At 42.4% G+C, this 24,025-nt stretch overlaps 2 protein-coding genes and 1 pseudogene across 2 annotated transcripts; 2 read left to right on the top strand and 1 right to left on the bottom strand.

The window, feature by feature from the left end:
• Nucleotides 1-604: 604 nt before the first annotated feature.
• Nucleotides 605-1,600, top strand: LOC149189231 (uncharacterized). Its single transcript, XM_089410157.1, has one exon. The coding sequence runs from the start codon at nt 605-607 to the stop codon at nt 1,598-1,600; it is 996 nt and encodes a 331-aa protein (XP_089266283.1).
• A 2,366-nt stretch (nt 1,601-3,966) lies between these two features.
• Nucleotides 3,967-4,905, top strand: LOC149189232 (uncharacterized). Its single transcript, XM_089410158.1, has one exon. It carries the CDS (start codon nt 3,967-3,969, stop codon nt 4,903-4,905), a length of 939 nt encoding a protein of 312 aa, XP_089266284.1.
• Nucleotides 4,906-14,054: 9,149 nt separating this feature from the next.
• Nucleotides 14,055-23,654, bottom strand: LOC149189233 (putative LRR receptor-like serine/threonine-protein kinase At1g67720; annotated as a pseudogene).
• Nucleotides 23,655-24,025: the final 371 nt, after the last annotated feature.

Raw genomic sequence — 24,025 nt, forward strand, 5'->3', positions numbered from 1 at the left:
CATCCTTTCCATCTACCAGCAATAGCTTCGAGATCCTAACCAATACCTCTGAAGATCAGCCCCTGCATTCGAACTCAAGGCTCCCACCCCTCTCTGCCTCCGCCAACCCTCCTCCCTATGGATCCTCTACCATTCCTAGCCATCCGGAAAAGGACCATGGGCCTCCTAAAGAAAACAGAAAGCTCTCGAGCGGGAAGGCAAAGGATATGGAAGTGGATGCCCCTCCCATCCATTCTATGAGTACAGCCACAGCCCCAGAAGACATGAACCAGCCACAAGTGATGGACGAAGAACCGGAAAGCTTCGACCTGGGAGGACTTGACATCCTGGAGCTCGAAGCAGCATGCAAAAAGAAGGAGTTTGACAAGATTCCAGAGCACCAACTCAACACACTGGAAGTTATCCTAGCCAGGGCGTACCAGCAACATCAGCTAGGCATCCAACCGGGCAGTTATTGGGACGGTAGTCTCACTCCAAGAGATTCCAAGAAGAGGGGGAGAAGAACCGATCTTCAACGAACAATTGCATTAGGGAAAATCCTGGTTGACTCAGGAAGATATGCGAAGTTGACCAAGTACTACAAACCCACCACCAATAGTGAAAGATGAAGCTCACATCATGGAATGTAAGGGGGCTCAATAGCCCAGGGAAACACAGAATGATAAAGAACATGATAAAGCAGGAAAAGCCACAGATTTGTTTCCTTCAGGAAACAAAGTGTAACAGTAACACTCTGGGAAACATACTTTCCAGAGCTTGGACAGGCAGCAGTTCAGTAGCAGTGGATGCCTCTGGGGCCTCAGGCAGACTGGCTATTGCGTGGAATCCGCAAGCGATAGCGCTCTCAGATATACATGCATCCCACCACATTATTCAAGCAACCTTTCATATTCTAGGTACTAACATTCACGGACATCTTACAAATGTCTATTTCCCACAGGAGGCAGGCAATAAAATGGCTTTACTAGACACGATAGAAGCACTGAATCTACATAGAGTCCACCCCCTATGGATCATTGGAGGAGACTTTAACATGATAACTAAATTAGAGGAAAAGCAAGGAGGACGAACCAGGATGGAGCAGGAAAATGAACACTTCAAGGAGTTCATTCAAAACAACGCCCTTATCGATTTTCAGTTTTGTAATGGAACACATACATGGAGTAATCGCAGGACTGGAAGGCATCAAATCGCATCCAAACTAGACCGATTCCTCCTGTCTGATAATGCGGTCCATTTAGGAGGGGACATAGCGGCAGTAATTCTCCCATACGCAGGCTCTGACCACTGGCCCATCTCCCTTCAGTGGCAAAGACCGGGCAATGCCAATAAAAGACCATTCCGCTTTGAAGCGTTCTGGCTCACTCACCCCGCATTCAAAGACTTCATCAAAAATACTTGGAACAACTTCCATCCGCCTGAAGGCTCCAAAATGTACCAGTTTCAACAGAAACTCAAGTATCTCAAAACTCATATCAAGCTCTGGAATCAAGAAATCTTTGGAAACATTTTTCAGGCGCAACAGAACCTAAACAGGGAAATGGAACAACTCCAACAGAAAATAATCACAGAGGGACACAACGAAGAAACTTTGGAATAGGAGAAACGCATTCACAGTCAACTGGAGGAGAGGAGAAAGCAGGAGGAAATATTATGGAAGCAAAAATCAAGGATAAGGTGGCTGAAGGAAGGGGAGAGAAACACCAAGTTCTTCCACAGAACAACAGTACAGCGGAGATTGCACAACACTATCCCTTTCATTCAGAAGCAGGGGGGGAAGAGTAGAAGAGCATGACGAGATTGAGCAAGAATTCACAAGGTACTTTCGGCAGGTTCACCAAGAGCCCCAAAAAGACAGAAGGCCAGCCATTGAAAAAATCACCCGAAATGTGCCAAAAATAATTACTGAAGAACACAATAAGCTCCTTCTTCGCCCTATTCAACAACAGGAAGTAGACACTGCAATGCATCAGCTCAAGGAAGGAAAAGCCCCTGGCCCGGATGGCTTCACAACCACCTTCTTCCATGCCTTCTGGGAATTAATCAAAGATGAAGTCTGGCAAGTGGTGGAGGAATCGCGCACACTGCACTGGCTTCTGCCCTCTCTCAATTCTACTTTTATTGCGCTCATTCCAAAGGAAGAATGCAACATTACCCCAGACAAGTTCCGTCCAATTGCTCTATGCAATGTAATCTACAAGGTGATATCAAAGGTCATAGCCAATAAATTAAAGTCGTTGTTGCCCCTGCTCATTTCGCCTGAACAATTTTGCTACGTGGAAGGATGATAGATCTTGGATGGCATCATCTTCTCGCACGAAATCATACACTCTCTCAAGCACACCAAGCAAGCAGGTATGATTCTCAAGCTGGACTTGTCAAAAGCCTTTGATAAGCTAAGTTGGATATACATACAAAAAATGTTAATAGCTTTTGGTTTCTCTCCAATGTGGGTACGATGGATTCATAGTCTCATATCTTCTTCTTTCTTCTCCATCCTTGTCAATGGCATTCCATCCCGTCCCTTTAGTCCCTCAAGAGGCATTCGGCAAGGTGATCCTCTCTCGCCTTTCCTCTTTGTTCTTATGGCGGAAGGTTTAGGATGCCATATTAATCAGGCTCGCCTTTCCCAGCAAATCAAAGGCCTTTCCATCCATAACTCCCCTGCTATAACCCATCAGCAGTTTGTCGATGACAACATGCTGTTCGGGTACCCATCTGTTCAAGAAGCTTCAATGTACAAATCCCTGCTGAATGACTTTACCGAGGCTTCAGGAACCAGTATTAATAAAACCAAATCTCAAATTTTTTTCTTCCACACTCCTCCTGTTGTTCAGAGGGCCATTGCTCGTATTCTGGGTTTCTCCATTGACTCCCTCCCATCCAAATACCTTGGAGCCCCCCTCATTGACTCGGCTATCAAGCATACCTCTTGGCGCTTGCTCCTTGAGAAGCTTGACCACCGACTCAACTCATGGACTCATAGATCTCTGAATATAGCCAGCAGACTAGTACTAATCAAGGTTGTTCTACAGGCAATGCCGCTCTATCTTTTTTCAATCCTTGCAGCTCCTAAATGGGTGATTAAAAGAATAAGGAATTTACAGTGCAACTTTCTCTGGGGAGCGACTGGCACAAATCGCAAATGGGCTTTAGTTAAATGGATCACTGCATGCAAGCCTAAGGAGCAAGGGGGCATTGGACTAAGAGACCCCAGTCACAGTAATGCTATAATGTGCGCAAAAATCTGGTGGAAATGGCTATCCACCCCCAAAAAACCATCTAGACAGCTAAATATGCCAATCACAGGCCACAGGAGGAGCTCATCAGACTAACGCCCAATGCAAAAGGCTCACGCATTTGGAATGCAGCTAAACAACACTTCTAATGATAAAACAACATAGTTTTTGGGAAGTCCGAAATGGTAGAACAACACGTTTTTTGATGGATGCTTGGAACCAGCTGCCAAAGCTCAGCGGCCTTCTCAGTCAACTTCCAGGCCACTGTGGGGAAGTGCAGCATCAAGAAGAGATATGGCACTATTGGACTTAGGAAACAAATCGAGGATACAGGCAGTGGCAGCAAAGTGAAGCAATAATCAGTAGAGATGATTACCAGACCATCAAGGAACTAGAAGGGGAGCTCCAAAAACGTCGGGTGAGATACTCCGAGGGTAAAGACATCCTATGTTGGGGATACTTGCCAAAAGGAACTTTCACCACCACAGAAGCTTACAAGATCATAAGTTCAAATACCTCGCCCCTAGATCCAATATGGGGAAGAATATGGTCAACTGGTAACTGGCTCAAAGTCTCTCTCTTCCTATGGCTGGTGGGGCATAGGAAAATACTAACATGGGACAAACTCAGGCAAAGAAATTATCATGGTCCTTCAATATGTGTCAATTGTAAATCACAGGAGGAAACCCTTCAACACCTTCTAGATTCTTGTACCCTAGCTAACCAAATGTGGGAGAAAGCCAGCTTTCGATGCCAAAGAAGATGTAGGGTATCAGACGATATCACCGACTCAATTCGCCAATGGCACCAGAATCCATACAAAAGTGAAGTTCTCAATCAACTATGGAGATTAATACCTGGGCTCCTCACTTGGTGTATCTGGAAGGAAAGGAACAAGCGCATATTCAAAGACCAAACAACCCCCATAGAGATCATCTGGGGAAACTTCTGTTTGAACCTCAAGGAGACATTGGCGCTCCGCACATGGATGCCAGATGATTTTCCCACTCTGGCAAATGAGAAGGCCATTTGGGAAAATTGGAATTTGCCTCTCCAACAGGGAAAACCATCTCAAGCCCACTCAGAAAGCAGCAAAGAAAAGATGGATACCTGGACTCCACCTCCAAAGCACACTCTCAAGCTCAACTTTGATGGAGCATCAAAGGGCAACCCCGGAAATGCTGGATATGGGGGAATATTCAGAAATCATGAAGGCTCGCCCCTCCTTATTTACTATGGAAACATAGGATGGGACACCAATAATTCAGCAGAACTGGAGGGACTGTGGCAAGGACTTCTCCTTTCCAGACTCCACAACTTTCACCCCCTGGAAATTGAAGGTGACTCCCTCGTCCTCATCAACATGGCCAAGCAAATCCTCAATGGGACTCATGCTAGGAAAATTGCCAAAAGCTGGAGACTTGAAGCTAGATTGGAGGCCTTAGAACAATGGCTTCACAATAATCGAGCCATCATCTTCACTCATGTTAAACGGGAAGGAAACAAGGTTGCGGACCTCCTAGCCAACCTGGGGGTGGATTCTAAACACACTCTTATCACAGGGACGCTCGACATAATCCAAAACCATGATCATGCACAGGAATGCAAACTTCTGGTTCAAAAGGAAGCTGCTCCCCCGGATGCGGGTGATTGCGGTGCGATTTAAGTTGACGGGACAGGGGCTGGGCAAGGCAGGATGCCACTTGCCCGACCAGTACAAGACCGTGGAGTGGTTATGGCACTTGGCGCACGACACAATCGATTGAATGGTTATCAGGATTCGCAAGGCCATCGGCTCAGCTGGAACACCAGGTCTGCAGTGAAGGAGTTAAGCCTCGCACGCACCAGCATGCAGCAGAGAGCACGAGCCATCAATGGAGCAGTTATGGGAGGAGACTCCCGAGACAAGGCAAGGAACGTTAAAGCCAGAGAAGGGCCTGGGGGGATGGACATTTCATTGGCTCTGTCACTCCTCCCGCATACCTTCGATCCTGCAAAGAATTTCAGGGAGCATGAGGGGAATTGGATCCTGGCGTTGATGGTCTTGGCCTTCCCTGCGAGGCTGGTTTTACTCCTCCCCGGGTATCGTTCAGGTATTGCAAACTGGTCTTCTCATTCACATATCTTGGCAACTGATTTCTTTGTATGGTCTTTGGTTTCGCACACGAGCAGGGATTCGGCGCACCAGAAGGAAGGGTCCAAGCTCGGCAAAGGAGGCTCAACAAGTAGGCAAAGCCGCTGCCAAGATATTACTCTGCAGCTACAATCCCGGACCTGGGCCATCGTCAATTGCAGGATGCCTCGACTGAGACCAAGAATGGGCAGCCGCAGGGGGCAGCCGAGAAGGGCCCCAACTGAATCATCCTCCAGCGACTTGTCAGGGAGGCGCAGGCTTTCTTCTCGCAACAGAAGAGGAAGATCTCGTGCCTCTAGCTCTCGGCCCGAACCTATCCCTACCTCTGGCTCCGCCATATTTACCTTTGACAGCGCTCTAAATAGGCCCAGGATCACTGCCTATTTTACAGTGGTTTTTCAGGAAGAAAGTCAAGTTGATGATTTAAGGACTCAGGCAGGGAATTCAAGGGCAATCCCGGATCCCTCTTCATCATTTCAGCTGGCTGCGGAAAATGCCCCTTAGCAAGAAACAAATGAACAAGTGGGCAGAACACAGGAGGCGATGATGATTGATCCAGGTCCTGTGGCTTAGAATGCGACTTAGGCAGAGGAATTACCTGATATGGGCTGGTGTCGAATCATAGAAGAGCCCATTGATGAATAACAAATCCACCCACGCTTCTTTTTCTGGTAGAATGCCCCTCACCACTAGGCACGGTTGTAAGGCGACTTGGTTCTCGGATCTTTGGTATCCCTCAGTTTTTTTTGAGTTTTTGACTTGTCTTATGTTTCAAAGATCGTTCCCCTGCGTGGGACACAAAATTAGACAATTTTCAAATGTGTTTGTTCTGGACAGATCTGCCTCCTACAAGAGAAGAGTGCTTGACTTCGGTCTTGATGTAAATTCACTGTTACCCTGTTAATATAATAGATATAGTTTTACGTAGAAAAAAAATAACTAATATAAACTCGTCGATCCTGTATCAGTACAACAATGAGCTTTCTGATGAGATAGAGACGTTGCCCTCATTCTTAGGACCCTCGTGTTTAGTAGCCACTCACCTAGAGGTCACCTCCTCTTGGCCAGCTTTCCAAACCCCTCCTCCGCTGTCGTCGACCCAAAATCTTGTGGTTTTCTCCGAAGGCCCCAATCTCGCCGGCTCCTATTCAAGTTTTGCTTCATTCCCACTATCAACAAGCTCTCACAACCCCTCTATGGCTCCCCTCGGCGAATCCTCGTTTCCCTCAGTTGGGATCCCCTCGTCTTTGATTTCCTCCCCCCCTCCATTAGGCAGCTTTACTATGATTCCGCCAATTTCCAGAGCTTTTCCTGTGGGGCCTTCCTCTGAGCCTATGAACCCTCACCCTCCCATAAACCCTCCTTCGAAAGGTCCTCTGCAGGCTCATTTTGATGCAGGGTTCAGGCCAAGCAAGAAGCAGAGGTGTATAAGACCTAAAGCACAAGAAGCATTTCTTAGTTGGGGTGAGGAAATCTAGATGGGAGATTTTATGGAAACAACAAACAGGGTTCTAGTAGGCAGAGTACGAGGAAGAAATTATACAGCAACCAGGTTGAAGCAATGGACAGCCGAAATATGGGGACATCATCTGGCTAACCTCCCCTTTGTACAAACCTTTGTGAGGGTATGGTTTGCGTTAAGATTCACAAGGGTAGAGCACACAAATTGGGTCCTTTCATCAGTATGGCATATTGAACAGGCTCCTGTCCTTTTGCGCAGATGGAATCCCCTCTTTGATCCAGAGAGAGAGCATCTTGGAGCAGGCCCTCTCTAGGTGCATCTACCAGGACTTCCCCTACAGTTCTGGTCTGAGGATGTATTTAGGCGCATTGGGAATACCCTAGGCACATACCTGGATCATGACAAAGCCTATCTGTCAACTGGTATGATGGCTTATGCAAGGATCTTGGTACACTTAGATACCAGGGAGGGATTACAGGAGCACATTACTCTCCAATGGAGAAATTTAACAAGGTTGCAGATTTTGGATTACGAAGGGGTGCCCTTCCAATGCAGAAGATGCCATAAGGTTGGTCACCTCTTTTGGGACTGCCCTCTCAACAATAGGGCAAAGGCTAGAGAGACTGGCAAGGCAACGCCATCAAGGAATCATCAATCACAAGAGGAGCTTCCACCCTCTGGAGAGGCAGAGACCCATGCTAACCCTGAAGCAACCAAGGAGACACCTACCAAGGAGGCCTCAAAGAAGTGCACCAAAATACCTCATCAGCCTCCCTCTCCTCCACTCACTAGGGCTAGGGCAGTTGCCAGGGCTGCGGTTTCTTCAGGTAAGAGCTCTTCCATCCCCTGTACTTCCCATAATTACGCTCTGTCTAAAAGTATTTCTCTCTCTGCAATTGCTAATTTTAAGGTCAATGAAGGTCTTTCTCAGTCTCCCATCTCTGTGACTTGTCCCCTCCTTTCCCCCTCCCCCTCTGACTCTATTATCCCTCCTTCCCTCCCGGAGCTCCCCCCCACCCTTTCCCATGCTCCTGAGACAGCCCCCCCTCCCCGTTACCCGACTCGATCCAAGGCGAAGTCTCTTGTCCCAAACCTTTTAGGTATAGGTCTCGATTCGACCCCCTTTCCTCCAAAGCTTCCTCGCGGTCATCCCTCTTCACTGTCCAAAGCAAAAATGCAAGCCAGGGAGGATATAGCTTCAGGGAGACAAAACACCATCCAAAGGGCTCTTAGAGCATTGAACGCCCTGGCAGAATCCCCCCCATGAAGGTTCTCTCTTTCAACTATAGAGGGCTAGCTAGGCCCGATAAAAAATTATCTTTTTGAAGACTGATCATGGCTGACCCAGTTGATGTAATTTTCCTGCAAGAAACCTTGGGTAGTGCTGAAGCTATCTCCCGCTTGCTTGAATTGATGCTCCCGAGCTGGTCTTTTCAGGCCCTAGATGCATCTGGAAGATCAGGAGGCATTGCTCTAGGATTTAATACCTGGTCCATCAACCTTATTAATTGCTAGGGCGACCCTGGGCATATTGGGGCAGATCTATTCTTAGCCAACCTAGGCACTGAGATTAGGCTTATTAATGTGTATGGGCCATGCCATCATAGGCCTGAATTCTAGGAAAATATTCTGAGCTATGATATTTTTCGGAAGGACCACTTAATTCTGGGAGGGGACCTCAACTTCTCCTTAGGCCACTCGGAATCCTGGGGTCATCATGCCCAGTCCGACCCCCAATCAGATTTCTTTGAGAACATCTTGGAAGCTCATAGCCTAGTGGACATTCCATTAGCAAAATTGCATCCCACCTAGAGGAATAACAGAGCTGGGGAAGACAGCCTAGCCAAAAGACTTGATTGTTTCCTTCTTAAGGAAGGCCTTCTAAGCATAGGGTTCAATCTCAGATAGTGGGTGGGTTCTGGAGGACTATCAAATCATCTACCTATCTACATTGAAATCAGAGTGAGGATTGATAAGCCTAAGGGTCCTTTTAAATTCAACTCTTCCTGGCTAAAAGATGCATCCTATGCTCGCTTGGTCACGAACTTCTAGAAAGCCCATCCCCCTAATGTTAGAGGGCATGTTGTAGAGGGTTTTGTGCATAACTTAAAAGAACTGAAGAAACTCTCTAAAATAGAGTTCAGGATGAAAAAACCCTAAGGGAGACTGAAGCTGAGATTGTTGATTTTGAGAATAATCAGGGAGTAGCTTTCACCTCACTTGAACATAAGGATAAGCTCACATCCTTATATGCTTCTAGAGGCAAAATATTAAAGGATAGAGAAGAGTGATGATAACATGAAATTCTATCATAAATTTTCAAATGGGCGGAAAGCATCCAATACCATTTGGCAACTCCTAAATGAGAATTGGAACCCTATAAATACCTTCCCTCAACTTTCATCTTTGGCAACATCTCACTTTAAGCAGATTTACAGAGCACCCAACAATGCCACCCTAGCTGAAATCATTCGAGTAGCTTAGCTCTTTCCCCATTTTGTGGATCAAGAGGAGGCATTGGAGTTGGTAAAGGAAGTCTCTATGGGAGAGCTGGAGGCCACCCTCAAATGTTTCAAGAGAGACAAGAGCCCAAGACCGGATGGCTGGCCAATGGAATTCTATATGGCTTTCTTTGAGACATTAGGTCCAGATCTCCTCAAGGTCGTTGAGGATTCCAGGAGCAATGGAAGATTTATGAAGCCTTCAACTCCACTTTTGTTGCCCTCATACCCAAATCTGACAACCCGGCCTTGTTTGATGATTTTCAGCCCATTTCTCTGTGTAATTGTATCTACAAAATCATAGCCAAGATCATAGCCAACCAACTGCCGCCTATCATATCCTCCCATATCTCACCTGAGCAATTTTCCTTCCTTCAAGATAGACATATCCATGAGGCGGTTGGAAAAAAATAGGAGGTACTGCACACTCTTCATACTAAGAAAATGAAAGGTATGATACCCAAGGTTGATCTCTCAAAAGCTTTTGACAGAGTAAGTTGGCTCTCCTTAAGAATTCTTTTAACACATATAGGGTTCCCTTTTGACTTCATCAAATGGATTTTGTGTTGTATCTCTAATATACCTTTCAATGTGTTGGTAAATGGAGCGGCTTCTCCATTTTTTCACTCAGAAAGAGGCCTTAGACAGGGATGCCCCTTATCCCCATTGCTCTTCCTGCTCATCATGGAAGGACTCAGCAGGCTCATCAAAGAAGAACATTTCAGAGGCAAACTCCATGGGATCAAAATCATAGAAGGATGCATTTTGACTCATTTGTTATTTGTGGATGATGTCTTGATCTTCCTTAATGGAAATATAGGGGATCTGACTACCATGAAGAACTCTTTCTCGCTATTTCAAACTGCTATATGCATGATTGTCAATGGTAACAAGTCCACAATGACAGCTCCCAGTTATTCGCCTCATGAGATTCATTATGCCCTCCAACAGTTCAACTTCACCTTGCTAAGAATGGAGGAAGGGCTTAGATACTTGGGATACAAGTTAAAACCCCTAGGATACAGAATAGCACACTAGATATGGCTAATAGCAAAACTGGAAAAAAGGCTTAATATCTGATATCACAAGTACTTATACAAGGCAGGCAGATTAACACTTATAAAAGCAGTACTGGAGGCTACTCCGGTGTACTAGATGGCTCTAGCTTGGATACCGAGGAGCATTCTCTCTAGGATACAAACCCTTTGCAATCGGTTTCTCTGGAAGGGAAAACAACCTGGCAGAATTTTTGCCTGGGTTAAATGGGATGCTCTCTCTATCCCAAAGAAATGGGGAGGCTGGGGTATTAAGAAGCTGGAGGAATTTTCCACAACCTTAGTAGCAAAGCTTGGCTAGCAGCTCATCGCCTCAAACAGTCTGTGGACAAGGGTGGCCACCTCCAAATACATTGCACCTCTTAATGTCATGGACTGGCTAAGACAACCCTCAAGATTCAACATAGGGATATCAGAAATCTAGAAGGCAGTGCTAAAATATCTTGAGATCATTAGATCTAGCCTCACATGGAGAATTCAAGATGGCAACACTGTGAGGATCAGGGAGGATCCCTAGATTGGTTGTGGAAATTCCCACAGACTGCCCCTCGAGCTTAAAGCCTACCTCAACGAAGCGGGAATTACTCATATTAGGCATATTGCAAACCCTGAACATACCTCTTTGTTTCAACAAGCCTGGAAATCAGCTCAATGGGAACAGATTTGGGTCGACTACACAGCGGCCTTAACAAAAGCTCATATCATAATTATAGAAGGGGAGGACGAGATAATATGGGCACTCACAAAGTCTGGGAAATACTCTCCTAAGGAGGGTTATCTGGTCCTAGCTAAAGCGCATAAACCACAAGATATCGAGTACTGGTGGAAACATTTATGGAAGCTCAAAGCCCCCCCCAGGACTCGACTTCTCATGTGGACAATTATTAAAAACAAGACCCCTACGGGTGATAACCTCCCTAAGCGTGCACAACAGGGTCCATTCTGGTGTTGTCTGTGTAAGTGCAACAATGAAACCGTGGACCACCTTTTTCTGGAATGTCAGGTCGCTAAGGACCTCTGGAGCTCAACATCATTGACTATTTCCCCCTAGATCAGATGGCAGGGTCTGTCTATTCAGGAGGCCTAGACAAATTGGTGGACTATAGCAACCCCAACTAAAAGTAGAAATCTCCATCTTCTTATATGTTGGGCACTTCGGATAGCTCGCAACAATCTCATCTTTCAAAATATTTCACCTCACTGGGCCTCCATTTCGGCTCACATTGTGCATGACTACAACATCATTCCTGATGAGGAAGACATCCATCGGCCCCGAACCATTGTCCCTGAAACCATCAACCATCTACTTCCTTCGGCTTTCTTTGATGGATCTACACAATAGTTTGGCTGTGGGGGTGGGGCCTTATTGTTTTTATCTGATTCATATTTCTATAAATTGCAAATGGGCCTTGGAAGAGGCACAAAAAACTATGTTGATCTATCCATAGTGAAATTCCTCGTACAATTCGCACTAGAAAAACACTGTAGATACCTTCAGTTATATGGTGACTCAAAAGTTTTATGTGATTGGATGAATAAAAATCAATTTGTTCTACTTTCTCTCTGAGACAGATCTTGGACGAGGCACATCGACTTATCACTCATTTTGACTCATTTGTATGCCATCACATTTACAGGGAACGAAATTCAGTTTCCGATCTCTTATCCAAAGAAGCTGCGGTCAGGCCTCCCAACACCTGGATGATCCAGGAATAGAGGGATGACTCTCATTACCAGTTTTATCATCAGTCGTTCATAGATATAACAGACTAAATGGCTCACAGGGAGCCTGGTTATATGTTTTTATTGCTATCATCTGTAAATATTCATATATGCTTTTAAATTATCAAATATACAACTGACATATACTCTCTTTTCTTCCCATGGAAAAATTTGTAATTTCATTCATAGTGAAAAATCACATTTTGTAGATGCATGTGCATATTCAGCAACTATCAATGACATGACTATCATCATCCAGAGTAGCAATGTTCAGTTCGAAAAAAAACTACAAAAAAAACTAGTTACCTTTGATCCACGCAAGGAGGTAACGAACCAAAATATACTGAGATAATCATGTAATGTGAACACTGTCCAACAGTGCAATATATACAAAAAAAAAAAAAATTGTAAATATACCATATGCTCTAGTTCATATTGTCCATAAAAGGCCTATGATAGTATTCATAATATTCTTCTGCAATCTGTTCGCAAATCAAACAGATACCCGACTCCCAGAGCGCAGCTTCTTTGGATAGATGATCTGCAACTGTGTTCCACTCCCTAAAATGGGAATGTCTCCGCATCAAATAGCCCACCCTTCAGAAATGGTCTATGGAATAGAGTGTTCCCCGCTACCTCCGAAGCCTCTCGAACCATCCCTGTGCTATGTTGCTACAATTTTAACCGACTCTACCATCTCAAACCGCAGGAAGATTAGCAGTTGGACAGAAGCCTTCTCTAGACCAAGTTGTAGCAGAGCAGCAAGAAACCCATAAATGACAACAACCTGACATGTACTCTTTGCTAAGAGTAATTTTGATTTAAATTTTTGTTGAACTCTACTAGAAGAACTATGAGTAATTAATAATCTTGATCTAATAAATACGCCATTTGGCAAACCTAGCAATGGCATGAGGTCATAGGCATTTCACTTATATTTTTAATGTCATTTTCTTCGATTTTACAGGAGGGAGTTACATAAGCCAAGTCCCATAGCAATGTTTCTTTGTGAAAATTTTCTTGTATTTTATTTGGGGCACATACATAATTTTCTCGTATTTTTATTTGGGTGCATACATAACCTAGGTGCCACGTTGCAATTGCTAATTGTTTTTATTTTGTAATGCAGGAGGATGCAATTTTTTGGAATTTGCTTATAATGATAACTAGAGAGAATTCCAAAAGCTCAAATGCCAAGTTGCTAACAATGATGGAGGATGGAGGACTTTCCATAACTGTAGCATCATGTTATTTCTTATTGATGGTTAATGATGATACGAGACTATTAATTAGTGGTATAGTAAGTTTTAATTTTAATGTTGCAATTTTATTCATTTTCTATATCATTGTACTCTTTGTTAATCTTTATAATTGTTAATTAATAAATGGTATAGTAAATTTTTAATCATGTTTTGTAAAAATTAATTTAAGTATGGTTTAAATATGTGATTTAGATATGCAAAGAAGTTAATGATGTGAATTGTATTCATTGATCTAATGGCAACCACCAGAATATACTAGCATCTTTCACAAAAATATACTAACATCTTTCATGAGAATATATTAACATCTTTAAATTTAATCCATATGATCAAAATTTGTAATTAATAAAATCATTAAAATACCCGATTCCAATAAAAAGGAAGCCTATCGACATAATAACTGGCATATCCAGCCAGGATCCGTTTACATAATTCTACATCAACCAATCTCGTGGTTAACAACCACATTCAAATCCAGATTTAAATATTCATATTCTATCCTAACACACAGAAGTAAACCAAACAACTCAAAATTTCCGTGTTTAGCCCGCTTGGGAGTTATTTTTAAGATCACCCAAAGCCATAAAACTTCGCCAAAATGTAAAGGTATGTCATCTTGATTTGGGGAGGTTTTACTCCGACGCCAGATTCCACTTAGGTACATCAAAATCTTGATGACTTATCTTCCCGTTTGAGAAATGTTGCAGCTGTTATCACTCCACTCCATTCCTTCGGGTCCACTCGCATCCACCGGATCGGCCAACAAGTCCTCAAGTTTTATTGCCTCTTTGAGCTCTGCCACACCTCACTCATGCTAGGTCTACGGGAGCGTCCAGCCTGAACACATCTCTTCGCTACTTTGGCAACATAAGTCATGGATTTCATGTCGTAACTTTCGCCCACCATCTTGTCTATGATTTCTGTTATTGTGCCACCATTTTCATCTATTTCTAACAGATACGGTGTTGCCTGTAAATATTCCAATGATTATTGTTAGTGTCTACAGGAACATGCACCACGAAACATTCTCTTGTCACTGCGGTTAAATATTCTTATCTTGGAATGATTGATGATACGAATCTTTACCCACTGAATGATGTTTACTTCCTGGAAAAACCAAAAATGAAATTCAATGTCCTCTTAATACTTAATTGAAAGCTCGACGAGACCAAAAATTTAAAGAAATCTACTTAAGCACGATGGAAAATTTGGCAGTAATCGGATTGAATTTATTAATCATAAAGAATATTGCAAAAGAAGTAAGTTATATTCTCTGGATCGAGAAAGCCGAATGTTCCTTTCACTGCAGTGGTAACATGAGTAGCCTCCCCATCATTTGTTATCCTGGAAAGACCGAAATCGGCTACTTTTCCATTCATATTGCTGTCTAAAAGGATGTTGGCGGTCTTTATATCCCTGTGAATTATCTTTTGGGCACAACCTACGTGCAGGTATTCCAGTCCTTTGAATAGAAACCCACAAGTGGACAGCCTCAGATATGTGGTTAAGCATTATTTGTCCACTAAGCAATACTTAACAACTGGCGTTCAGATCATAAAAATGTCTTGAGTATTAAAGTAATTAAGAGAAATGCCTACCTTGCGCTGCATCTAAAACTATTTTGAGCTTGGTTCTCCAATTTAGTTTGGAATACCGTGAGCTAGGACCTGCTAAAAAAATAACAGAACTAGATGCGTGTTGGCTACCCTGTCTATTCTATCGATTCAAGCAAGCATATCTGTCAGCAATATAATTTACCATAAAGGTGATCCCTTAGGGACCCTCCTGACATGTACTCGTACATAAGCATAACTTCTCTTGATTCGTTACAATAGCCTAGTAGAGAGACCAAATTCCTATGATGGATTCTGGAAAGAAGATCAACCTGTTTATAAGCAAAATCATTAGCATGAATTTTCCCATAGATATAATATTCATGAGTAGACATTGTTATATTGGATCTTAGTTCAATCTTATTACATGATTGAAGTTCAAGATATGAGAATCACCTCATTCAAGAACTCGTGAACTCCTTGTTGGGAGAACTGGGACAGTACTTTTACCGCTATATCTATTCCCTGGGGCAATTTGCCGAGAAACACCGATCCAAATTCCCCTCGTCCAATCTCCCGACTAAAAGTTTGTGTGGCCGCTATCATTTCTTCCAGAGTGAACACACGAGATTTTGTTGGATTTGGCACCACAACCATTGAGTGGTCTGCAATCGATTCAGGGGAGGTCAAATTCATGAGAATCAAAGCTCAGAAATCTTTCACATGATTTCATGACAGGGACTACAACGGCCATAATATTTTATATTATTACAACATATCTACTATTTAGTAGTATTTGCTAACCATGTGAGAAAACAGAACTTCGTTCCTTTTCAGTCCCACTTCTTTCATTGCCAACACCCTGTTCATTTCTCTTGAATTTATTGATAGCCACTATCAACGCTAAAGCGAGGATTAGAAATCCGCTGAGCGTTTTTGCCAGGATGATCTTCAATTTATTCTTGTTTGTGTGATGTAGAATGCGTTCCCCTTTATGTATTATGCATTCCCCTTGATGTATAAGTAAGGGTTTCCACAGTAACTGCAACAGGCCAAAGAAAATTAATTTTTAAGACCGTCCTCCAACAAGATTAATCAAAATCTTAACGGGATAGATTACTATTGTCCAATGTCTACGACATTCTTTTCTTATAGAAAATGGAAAAAAATATCCGTGTCGGGATTTTTTTACAGAAAATGGAAAGGGTAGTTGGGATGGAGCAATATTGCCCTCCCCACCCGGCTTCGAAACTCTTTTACATGCCGGATGTATGCATCGTATATTGATTATTGTGAGAACATAAATTATGTAATATAAAAGCTTCTTCTACAGACCCGACTTAAAAAAAGAAATACTAAATCTCAAATCAGATTTGTGTCAAAACATAAGAAATACCTGAATTTCAACGAACCTCTTAAAAAAAGAAATACTAAATCTCAAATCAGATTTGTGTCAAAACATAAGAAATACCTGAATTTCAACGAACCATTGAGAAGTTGGGCAGGAATTACACCACTGAAATTGAGAATTAGGGTATGAAATTTACTAATTAATTTCACTAAACTTTGAAGAAGAATGGTGAAAAGATAAACAGAAAAGGAAGAAAGAGGGCACGTACAATTCTTTTAGATTTTTAAGTTCACATAGCCAGTTGGGAAGAGTACCACTCAAGTAGTTGTTTTGTAAATATCTACATAATTTACAAATTATAATTAAATTTTCAATTTTTGAAAATGCATTGGCTCAACACAAAAAAAAGAAGACAGAAAACTAAAAGTTGAATCTTGAAAAGAAACTTACAGTCTCTCCAACTTGATTAAAGTCGACAAATTTGGCAATGGCCCTATCAAATGATTATTGTCAAACGACCTGCTAATTTCAAACCAGTGGGTAAAATGCTTCACACATGATTATTATCTCACATAATCTTCAAACACAAATGGTCATCCCATTCATAAGTATTTATTCCAAGTCTAAACCTGCTTACACTTTAATTAATGCGGTCAACTCTCCAATATCATTAGGCACCAATCCTCCAAGATTCCTTCCTGACAAATCGGTGGTAACGATACGATTTTCGTCAACATACAATTTCACGGTATCAATCTCTTCAGTATTATGTTATGATTTCAACTGTGAACAAATCGAAAAATTGAACTTACATTCTCGAAATTCTTATGGGCAAAGTACTGTTTTCACAGACAAGTCCTTTCCACGGAATCGAAAAGCAAGGGTCGAAAATCCAATCCTTTATGCCAAACTTTCTTTTGATAACCTCAAGAGATTTTACTGCATTATAAAAACTAGTTGGTTAGAAATTGAATCATAATTATATCAACATTTCAAGACTCAAAAAATCAGTGAGGTAACTTCCAATCTCGTGCATCTGTCGCCGGTTGAGTGTCAACTATTTTGTAAGTTTCAAAAGCGTTGATAATGGGATCACTGGTAGCATCATTAGTGTTCTCCAAGGCAAAATACATGTCATCTGTTTGGTTGGTTATGAAAGTTAGCTCCCGGGTAGAATAATTGGTCAGAGAAGTAATGGTTTCGGATCGTTTTTCACCATTTATATTGATGTAAAAAGATCTCCGTTCAAACATATTTAGTTTCTCAATCTCTGCAAAATATAACAGCAGTAATAATTTGTGACCATTGGCCGGTCCTACAGTGAATTTAAAACCACTTTCCACAATAACCCCGGCCGTTTGCATCACAGGAGGAGGAGGAAGTTCCTTGGTATTGTTTGTTGAAATGAGCGCTCCAGAAGGTACAAACCATACAGAAATAGAATCAGAAACACTTAAAGATAATTTATATTTCCAGATCCGGTCAAACTTGTCTACAGGAAACCTGTTTTATTAACAATAAAACGCCATTCAGCTCCAGGGAAAAAAAACCGTTAACTGCGATGCATCAAAATTGGGTATCGCACATCAAACTTTTTTCAGGACATTTAATTAGTATCGGTGGTGTAGAGAGATATATTTTCTTGTTAACGTGGAAAAATATAAATTTATAAATGGGTGAAAATTGTGGAAACATATAAATTTATGAGGGATTGAAAACTGGATTACAATGAATATCAACATGACTAGGTGATTAATCATGACACAGATTTCCATTAAAAATTTATCGTTAGCATGACTGGGATAATTATGACGCTTATATTTCAATCGCTGAATGTATGCAGTTCAAAATATTCACCTAACAGTAGAATTTCCGCCAACATCATATCTCCATACCGATATCAACATTGTTCCTGGCTTAGCCTCTCCATACATGCCTGGACAGAGCGTCCTCAATTCGATAGCAGAGATAAAGGGATCATCAAACACCGGGGTTCGGATCAAGCAAATGTACAGGACTCTGCCAGAACTAACAAATATTGTTTCATTATGACGTGGTGTGTCACGGTTTGAGATCGTCACGTTTACGATAGCTAAGATATTGTTGGAACTACTACACACCTACATGCAGACTCTTAGTTAGAACATGGGACTGCATGCAAGATTCCTTTTGCATGATTGAACTACTACACACCTACATGCGGACTCTTAGTTAGAGCATGAGATTGCATGCAAGATTCCTTTTGCATGATCTACTCCTTGATTTGCTCCTTCTTTAACTCCGCAACTTACTAGTTATCTCCGGAACTTGTTGTAGGTGTTGAGTCTTCTCATTGATCACCACTATAGTGCATTACCTTGGGATCTTCACCCAGTAATGTTATACCATGAGCATTGTAACATATTTTCTAATGAACCATTCTTTTCTTCTTTCGATTTTCTTTTAGTGTTTTTGCTCTGCAAAGCTGTGTGTTGAACCTTTACTAGCTAGATTCATTTGTGCAGATTTTCTAACACATTTACATGGTATCAGAGCCCACAGGTTGCTAGATAAAAGGCGCACCAATATTTTATTTTGCAGGTATTACAACTTGGAGATCGAAGATCGACAGAAAAAATGGAGTTTCCCAAAGCATCGATCTTAACATCGTACAACTATCATGAATGGAAGGACCAAACGGCTCAATACCTTCATCATAAAGGGTTGTACAGGATTACCATGGCTACAGAAGTGGAACCCACTTCAGCCGTAGAGAAATCCAAGTACCTCAACCGTATGGATGAGGCCCACGGATCCATATGCATGTGCATCTCTCCAGAATTGCAGTTTCATCTATCTGTGTGCAATACTCCCAATGAGATTTGGAAAAAGGTTGAAGATCTCTACGGGAAACAGGATGAGATGAAAGGACATCTACTCGAAGTGGAGCTACTCTCATTGGATCCACGGAACTATGACAGAATTCGAGACTTCTTCACCAAATATAATGATCTATTGCTGCAACTCAAGGGTTGTGGAATTGACAAATCCAAAGAGGAGAGTCGCCAAGTTCTCTCTATTATGTCAAAGCTCGGACCAGAATACTCCGTCTTTGTATCTACATTTCATTCAGTAAGGCTCGCAACAGGTAAATCCTACACTATGCCTTCTCTCAAAGAATTTATGGAGTCCCTTATTTTTTAGCAAGATAAACTCATTGGCATGGGGAAAATCAAACCTCCAAAAGTGCATGCACTTTCTGTGCATGATGGCAGCCACAATAAAAGTCACAGATCTGATTCAAATCAAAAAAATCAGCAGCAAAAAGACAAGTGAAAAGCGCATTCCCATCCAAAGAAGGAAGGGTACACCAAGCCCTTCAACGACTCCTCCGGCTCGAGAAATGAGAAAGGGAAGAAAGGAAATATATGCACCTACTGTCAAAGAGGATTCCATCCAGAATCCTCTTGCATGAAGAAACAAATTGACCAAATGGTAGAAATCCTTCAGAAGCACATCCTTGGGGACCACATCCCTCAGGGCGCCAAGAAGAAAACTAAGGATCCGCCACACAGGAAAGGTAACAATTTTCATGCTTTAGTTGCAATTAATTCTTCTCCTAATGCATGGATTATAGATTTTGGTGCATCACATCATATCGCTGCTGCAAAGGAAGTCTATTCCTCTTTGGATGCATGCAAAGGACCTCCCATCCTCATGGGAGATGACTCACCTATTGAGGTCACTGGAAAAGGTAGAGTGGAACTTTTACACGGAAGCTTAGAAGATGTGCTTCATGTTCCAAAACTTTCGGTGAACCTGCTTTCAGTTTATCAGATCACTCATTCCGGCACCGGAAAGAGAGTGGAATTCACTCTAGATGCAGTGAACATATATGATCTACAAAACAACTCCAAAATTGCAATTGGTGAGGTAAACAATGGAGCCAGACTGTATACATTTTCTGAATTTATTGAATCTGAATCCTCTTTATTGCTTACACATGCTGATGATAATAGTAGGCTTTGGCACGAGAAGTTTGGTCACTTAAATTACAGGTATATGCAGTAGCTAAGCAAGAATGAGATGGTGGGAGGCTTGCCAAATATCAGTTTCTCCAAAGGACTTTGTGAAGGGTGTGTCCTTGGCAAACATCCCAGAGAAAAGTTTGACACCGGCAAGACTCACAGAGCATCCTCTCCTCTAGATCTGATCCATAGTGATCTCATGGGGCCTTTTCCTCATCCTTCCATCAATAAAGCAAGGTATGTGCTTACATTTATTGATGATTTCTCACGGTATACTTGGGTGTATCTTCTCAGGGCCAAATCTGAAGTTTTTGTGCACTTTGAAGATTTCAAAGCACTAGTTGAGACACAGTCAGAGAGAAAGATCAAAGCCCTCCGTACAGACAATGGGGGAGAATATGTTAACAAAGCACTTCAGAACATTTGCCTTCAGTCCGGCATACAGTTGCAGTACACAGTTCCATACACTCCGTAGCAGAACGAAGTTGCTGAGAGAAAGAACCGATCTCTCAAAGAGATGGCTTCCTGCATGCTGCATGCTAAGTCATTGCCTCATAAGCTATGGGTCGAAGCACTTAATTGTGCTAACTAAATCCAGAACAGATCTCCTCATAGGTCTGTTAAGGATCAGACCCCCTTTGAGGCTTGGAGCGGCACTAAACCGGAGGTCACCCACTTCCATGTTTTCGGCTCCAGAGCATGGGCTAGGATCCCCTCTGAAAAGAGGAAAGCTCTTGATCCACAGACCATTGAGTGCATCTTTGTTGGATACAATGATGGTGTCAAGGGATACCGACTCCTGATTCCCTCTACGGACAAGCTCATCATTGAGCGAAGTGTCAAATTTGAGGAAAGTCTCTCGCATGCACCTCAATCGCCGCATGCAGACACCTTTTATCTACCTCATGTCCGAGATGACGACTCAATACACTCAGATGCAGAAACAGAGCATGCAGATGCCGAGGTAGAGCATGCAGATGCAGAGATAGAGTCTCTAGATACAAATCTAGTGCATGCAAATGATGATCCACATCAAAGTCCAGATCGATGATCCAGATTTAGACAGGAATCCAATAAATTACAGAGATAACCATAAAAACAGAGATGCGATAACCATAAATACAGAGATGCAGCTGAAATAATACTTCATTTCATTAACGGAAAATACTGAAATATGCTTACAACCAGAAATGGAAATAAACCAGTTAGGGCGATGGTAGCTTATCTCTGAGAAGAGATGTGGCGGCTACATGCCTCTGAACTGTTCTAAATTGTGTTTACAATGAGGCTCGAAGGCCTATTTATTATTGAGAAACAATGGAAAACCCTTCACATTCCAAAACCTAACCTTAGAAGATGAAACGCCAAATTGTGGGCCCCGTTTTGGGGTGAGTTGGACAGCCAGCTTCCCGGGGTTGCGAATTGGTTGTATTATCTCCGTTTGAAGCGCATGATAGCCCGTTGGAAAGATCTCTCCAAGGACTACGATAGAAAAGACGATTTTTATCAACAAATTGTTGGTGGTAGATTTCCCAAAAAACGTCGTTTAGGGCCTCAAAACGACTCCGGAAGTTTAGGACCCGAAAAACTGCTAAAAATAGTAAACTGCGCTATAATTAAGGAAATTGAAAAACTGAAAGAGACAGTTGTGGGGGTCCAAATGGGATAGGTGGGTGGCTACCAACATACACCTGGATCAATCGGGCTTCCAGCAGTGAATCATATTCCCCTGTCATAAATCAGAGAACAAGGAGCTTACGTGAGATATATGCACAAGACCACCCAGCTGCTAGAAATGGTCTTGTGAGGGATAATTCTGATCTGCAGAAGACTAGCTCAAAGTTTATTGAGCCTCCTCTTGTCCTCACTGCCACTGAACCATCGCCATCCTGGCATTGTCATTTGGTTCAATCTTCTGATCCACAGTCTTATGCTGAGGCTACTGGGCATCCATCTTGGGAGTCCGCCATGGAGGAGGAGTATAACTCCCTCATTGAGAACTAGACTTGGGATCTGGTCCCCCTTCCTTCAGGAAGGAAACTTGTCTGATGCAAATGGGTATACAGGACCAAGAGTGCTGCAAATGGGCAAATCAACAGACGGAAAGTGAGGCTAGTAGCTAAAGGCTTCCAACAAGTGCATGGCATTGATTATGACGAGACCTTTGCTCCAGTAGCAAAGATGGATTCCATATGCCTTACACTTGCCATTGCGGCTGCCCAGCGGTGGGAAGTACATCAGATGGATGTGAAGAATTCCTTTCTTCATGGAGACCTATCTTAGGAGATCTACATGGAGCAGCCACATGGTTTCATTTAGGATTCATCTTGGGTCTGCAGACTAAAGAAATCTCTCTACAGCCTTAAGCAGACCCCGAGATCTTGGTACGTGAAGATGGATTTTTCCCCATAGTGGTGTTCAGGGGGGGTGTTGGAACTACTACACACCTACATGCAGACTCTTAGTTAGAGCATGGGACTGCATGCAAGATTCCTTTTGCATGATTGAACTACTACACACCTACATGCGGACTCTTAGTTAGAGCATGGGATTGCATGCAAGATTCCTTTTGCATGATCTACTCCTTGATTTGCTCCTTCTTTAACTCCGCAACTGACTAGTTATCTCCGGAACTTGTTGTAGGTGTTGAGTCTTCTCATTGATCACCACTAAAGTGCATTACCGTGGGATCTTCACCCAGTAATGCTATATCATGAGCATTGTAGCATATTTTCTAATGAACCATTCTTTTCTTCTTTCGATTTTCTTTTAGTGTTTTTGCTCTATAAAGTTGTGTGGTCAACCTTTACTAGCTAGATTCATCTGTGCAGGTTTTCTAACACATCTACACATACCCTCTATCTCAATCGAGAAAGCGAAGCTGGGGAGTTTTTTGAATCCACTGTAATTTCCAACTGAAAACCATAATCTTAAGAGATAAGGCACATCAAGAACCACAGGCAACTGATAGCAAGACTTGTTAAGAGGCTTTGGAAAACTCCCAAGGTGTGCAAGTAAGAACCGTAAGCACTAGCGTTCCCGATCTCTCCTCTGTGACCCACGTCTATGTAATTATCATCAGTGACCCACATTATATTGTTTTCTGCAGTTCGGTTCTCTTTCCCTCTGCAGTCGATACTCAAAAATCCTTCCGACCAGAAATTACTTAATAAAACAATACCCTGTTGTTGACCAAATATGAAGCAAAACAGAGAAATTCCTACAGGTAAGACGGCATTCATGACATGTTTCTTATGGTACATACCTGTTTGAGCAGTCATAAGAGGCAATAAACTCAGGAGAACTCTGACTAGCGCCATCCAACTGCTCCATTTGCCTTGACGAATTTTGTCCATAGTGACACCCATTTTTTATAAAGTTCTCTCGCAGTAGATTGAATGGAGGAGGATTTGAACAAATGGTTGCCTATTTCGAAAGAAATTGATATTACTCTTTACAAGGGATTTCTGGGCCTTTGCCTCTGCGCGAGCTTTCTGTGAAAGTCGAATGCATTTTTCTCTATGGTATGTCTGAATAATAAAACACAACATATCCATAAATCACCTCAGTGTCCTATCCTTACTTTTCAAAAGATTCTGAGGGTCCACACAACATATCCATAAATCACCCCACAGTCCTGTCCTTACTTTTCAAAAGATTCCGAGGGTCCTTTCGTTACCCCTCGCTATCTTTGCTTTTAAAATGATTTCAAAAGGGTCCTACTTGGACATCAATCGCT

Source organism: Pinus tabuliformis, chromosome 3_1 (assembly GCF_031772625.1).
Source record: "Pinus tabuliformis cultivar Carrire ecotype Pingquan chromosome 3_1, CPIR1, whole genome shotgun sequence".
Lineage (NCBI taxonomy): Eukaryota > Viridiplantae > Streptophyta > Pinopsida > Pinales > Pinaceae > Pinus > Pinus tabuliformis.

Excerpts from the sequence above, each read along its gene's own strand:
- LOC149189231 (XM_089410157.1), top strand. The coding sequence starts at position 605 with ATGAAGCTCACATCATGGAATGTAAGGGGGCTCAATAGCCCAGGGAAA.
- LOC149189232 (XM_089410158.1), top strand. The coding sequence starts at position 3,967 with ATGTGGGAGAAAGCCAGCTTTCGATGCCAAAGAAGATGTAGGGTATCA.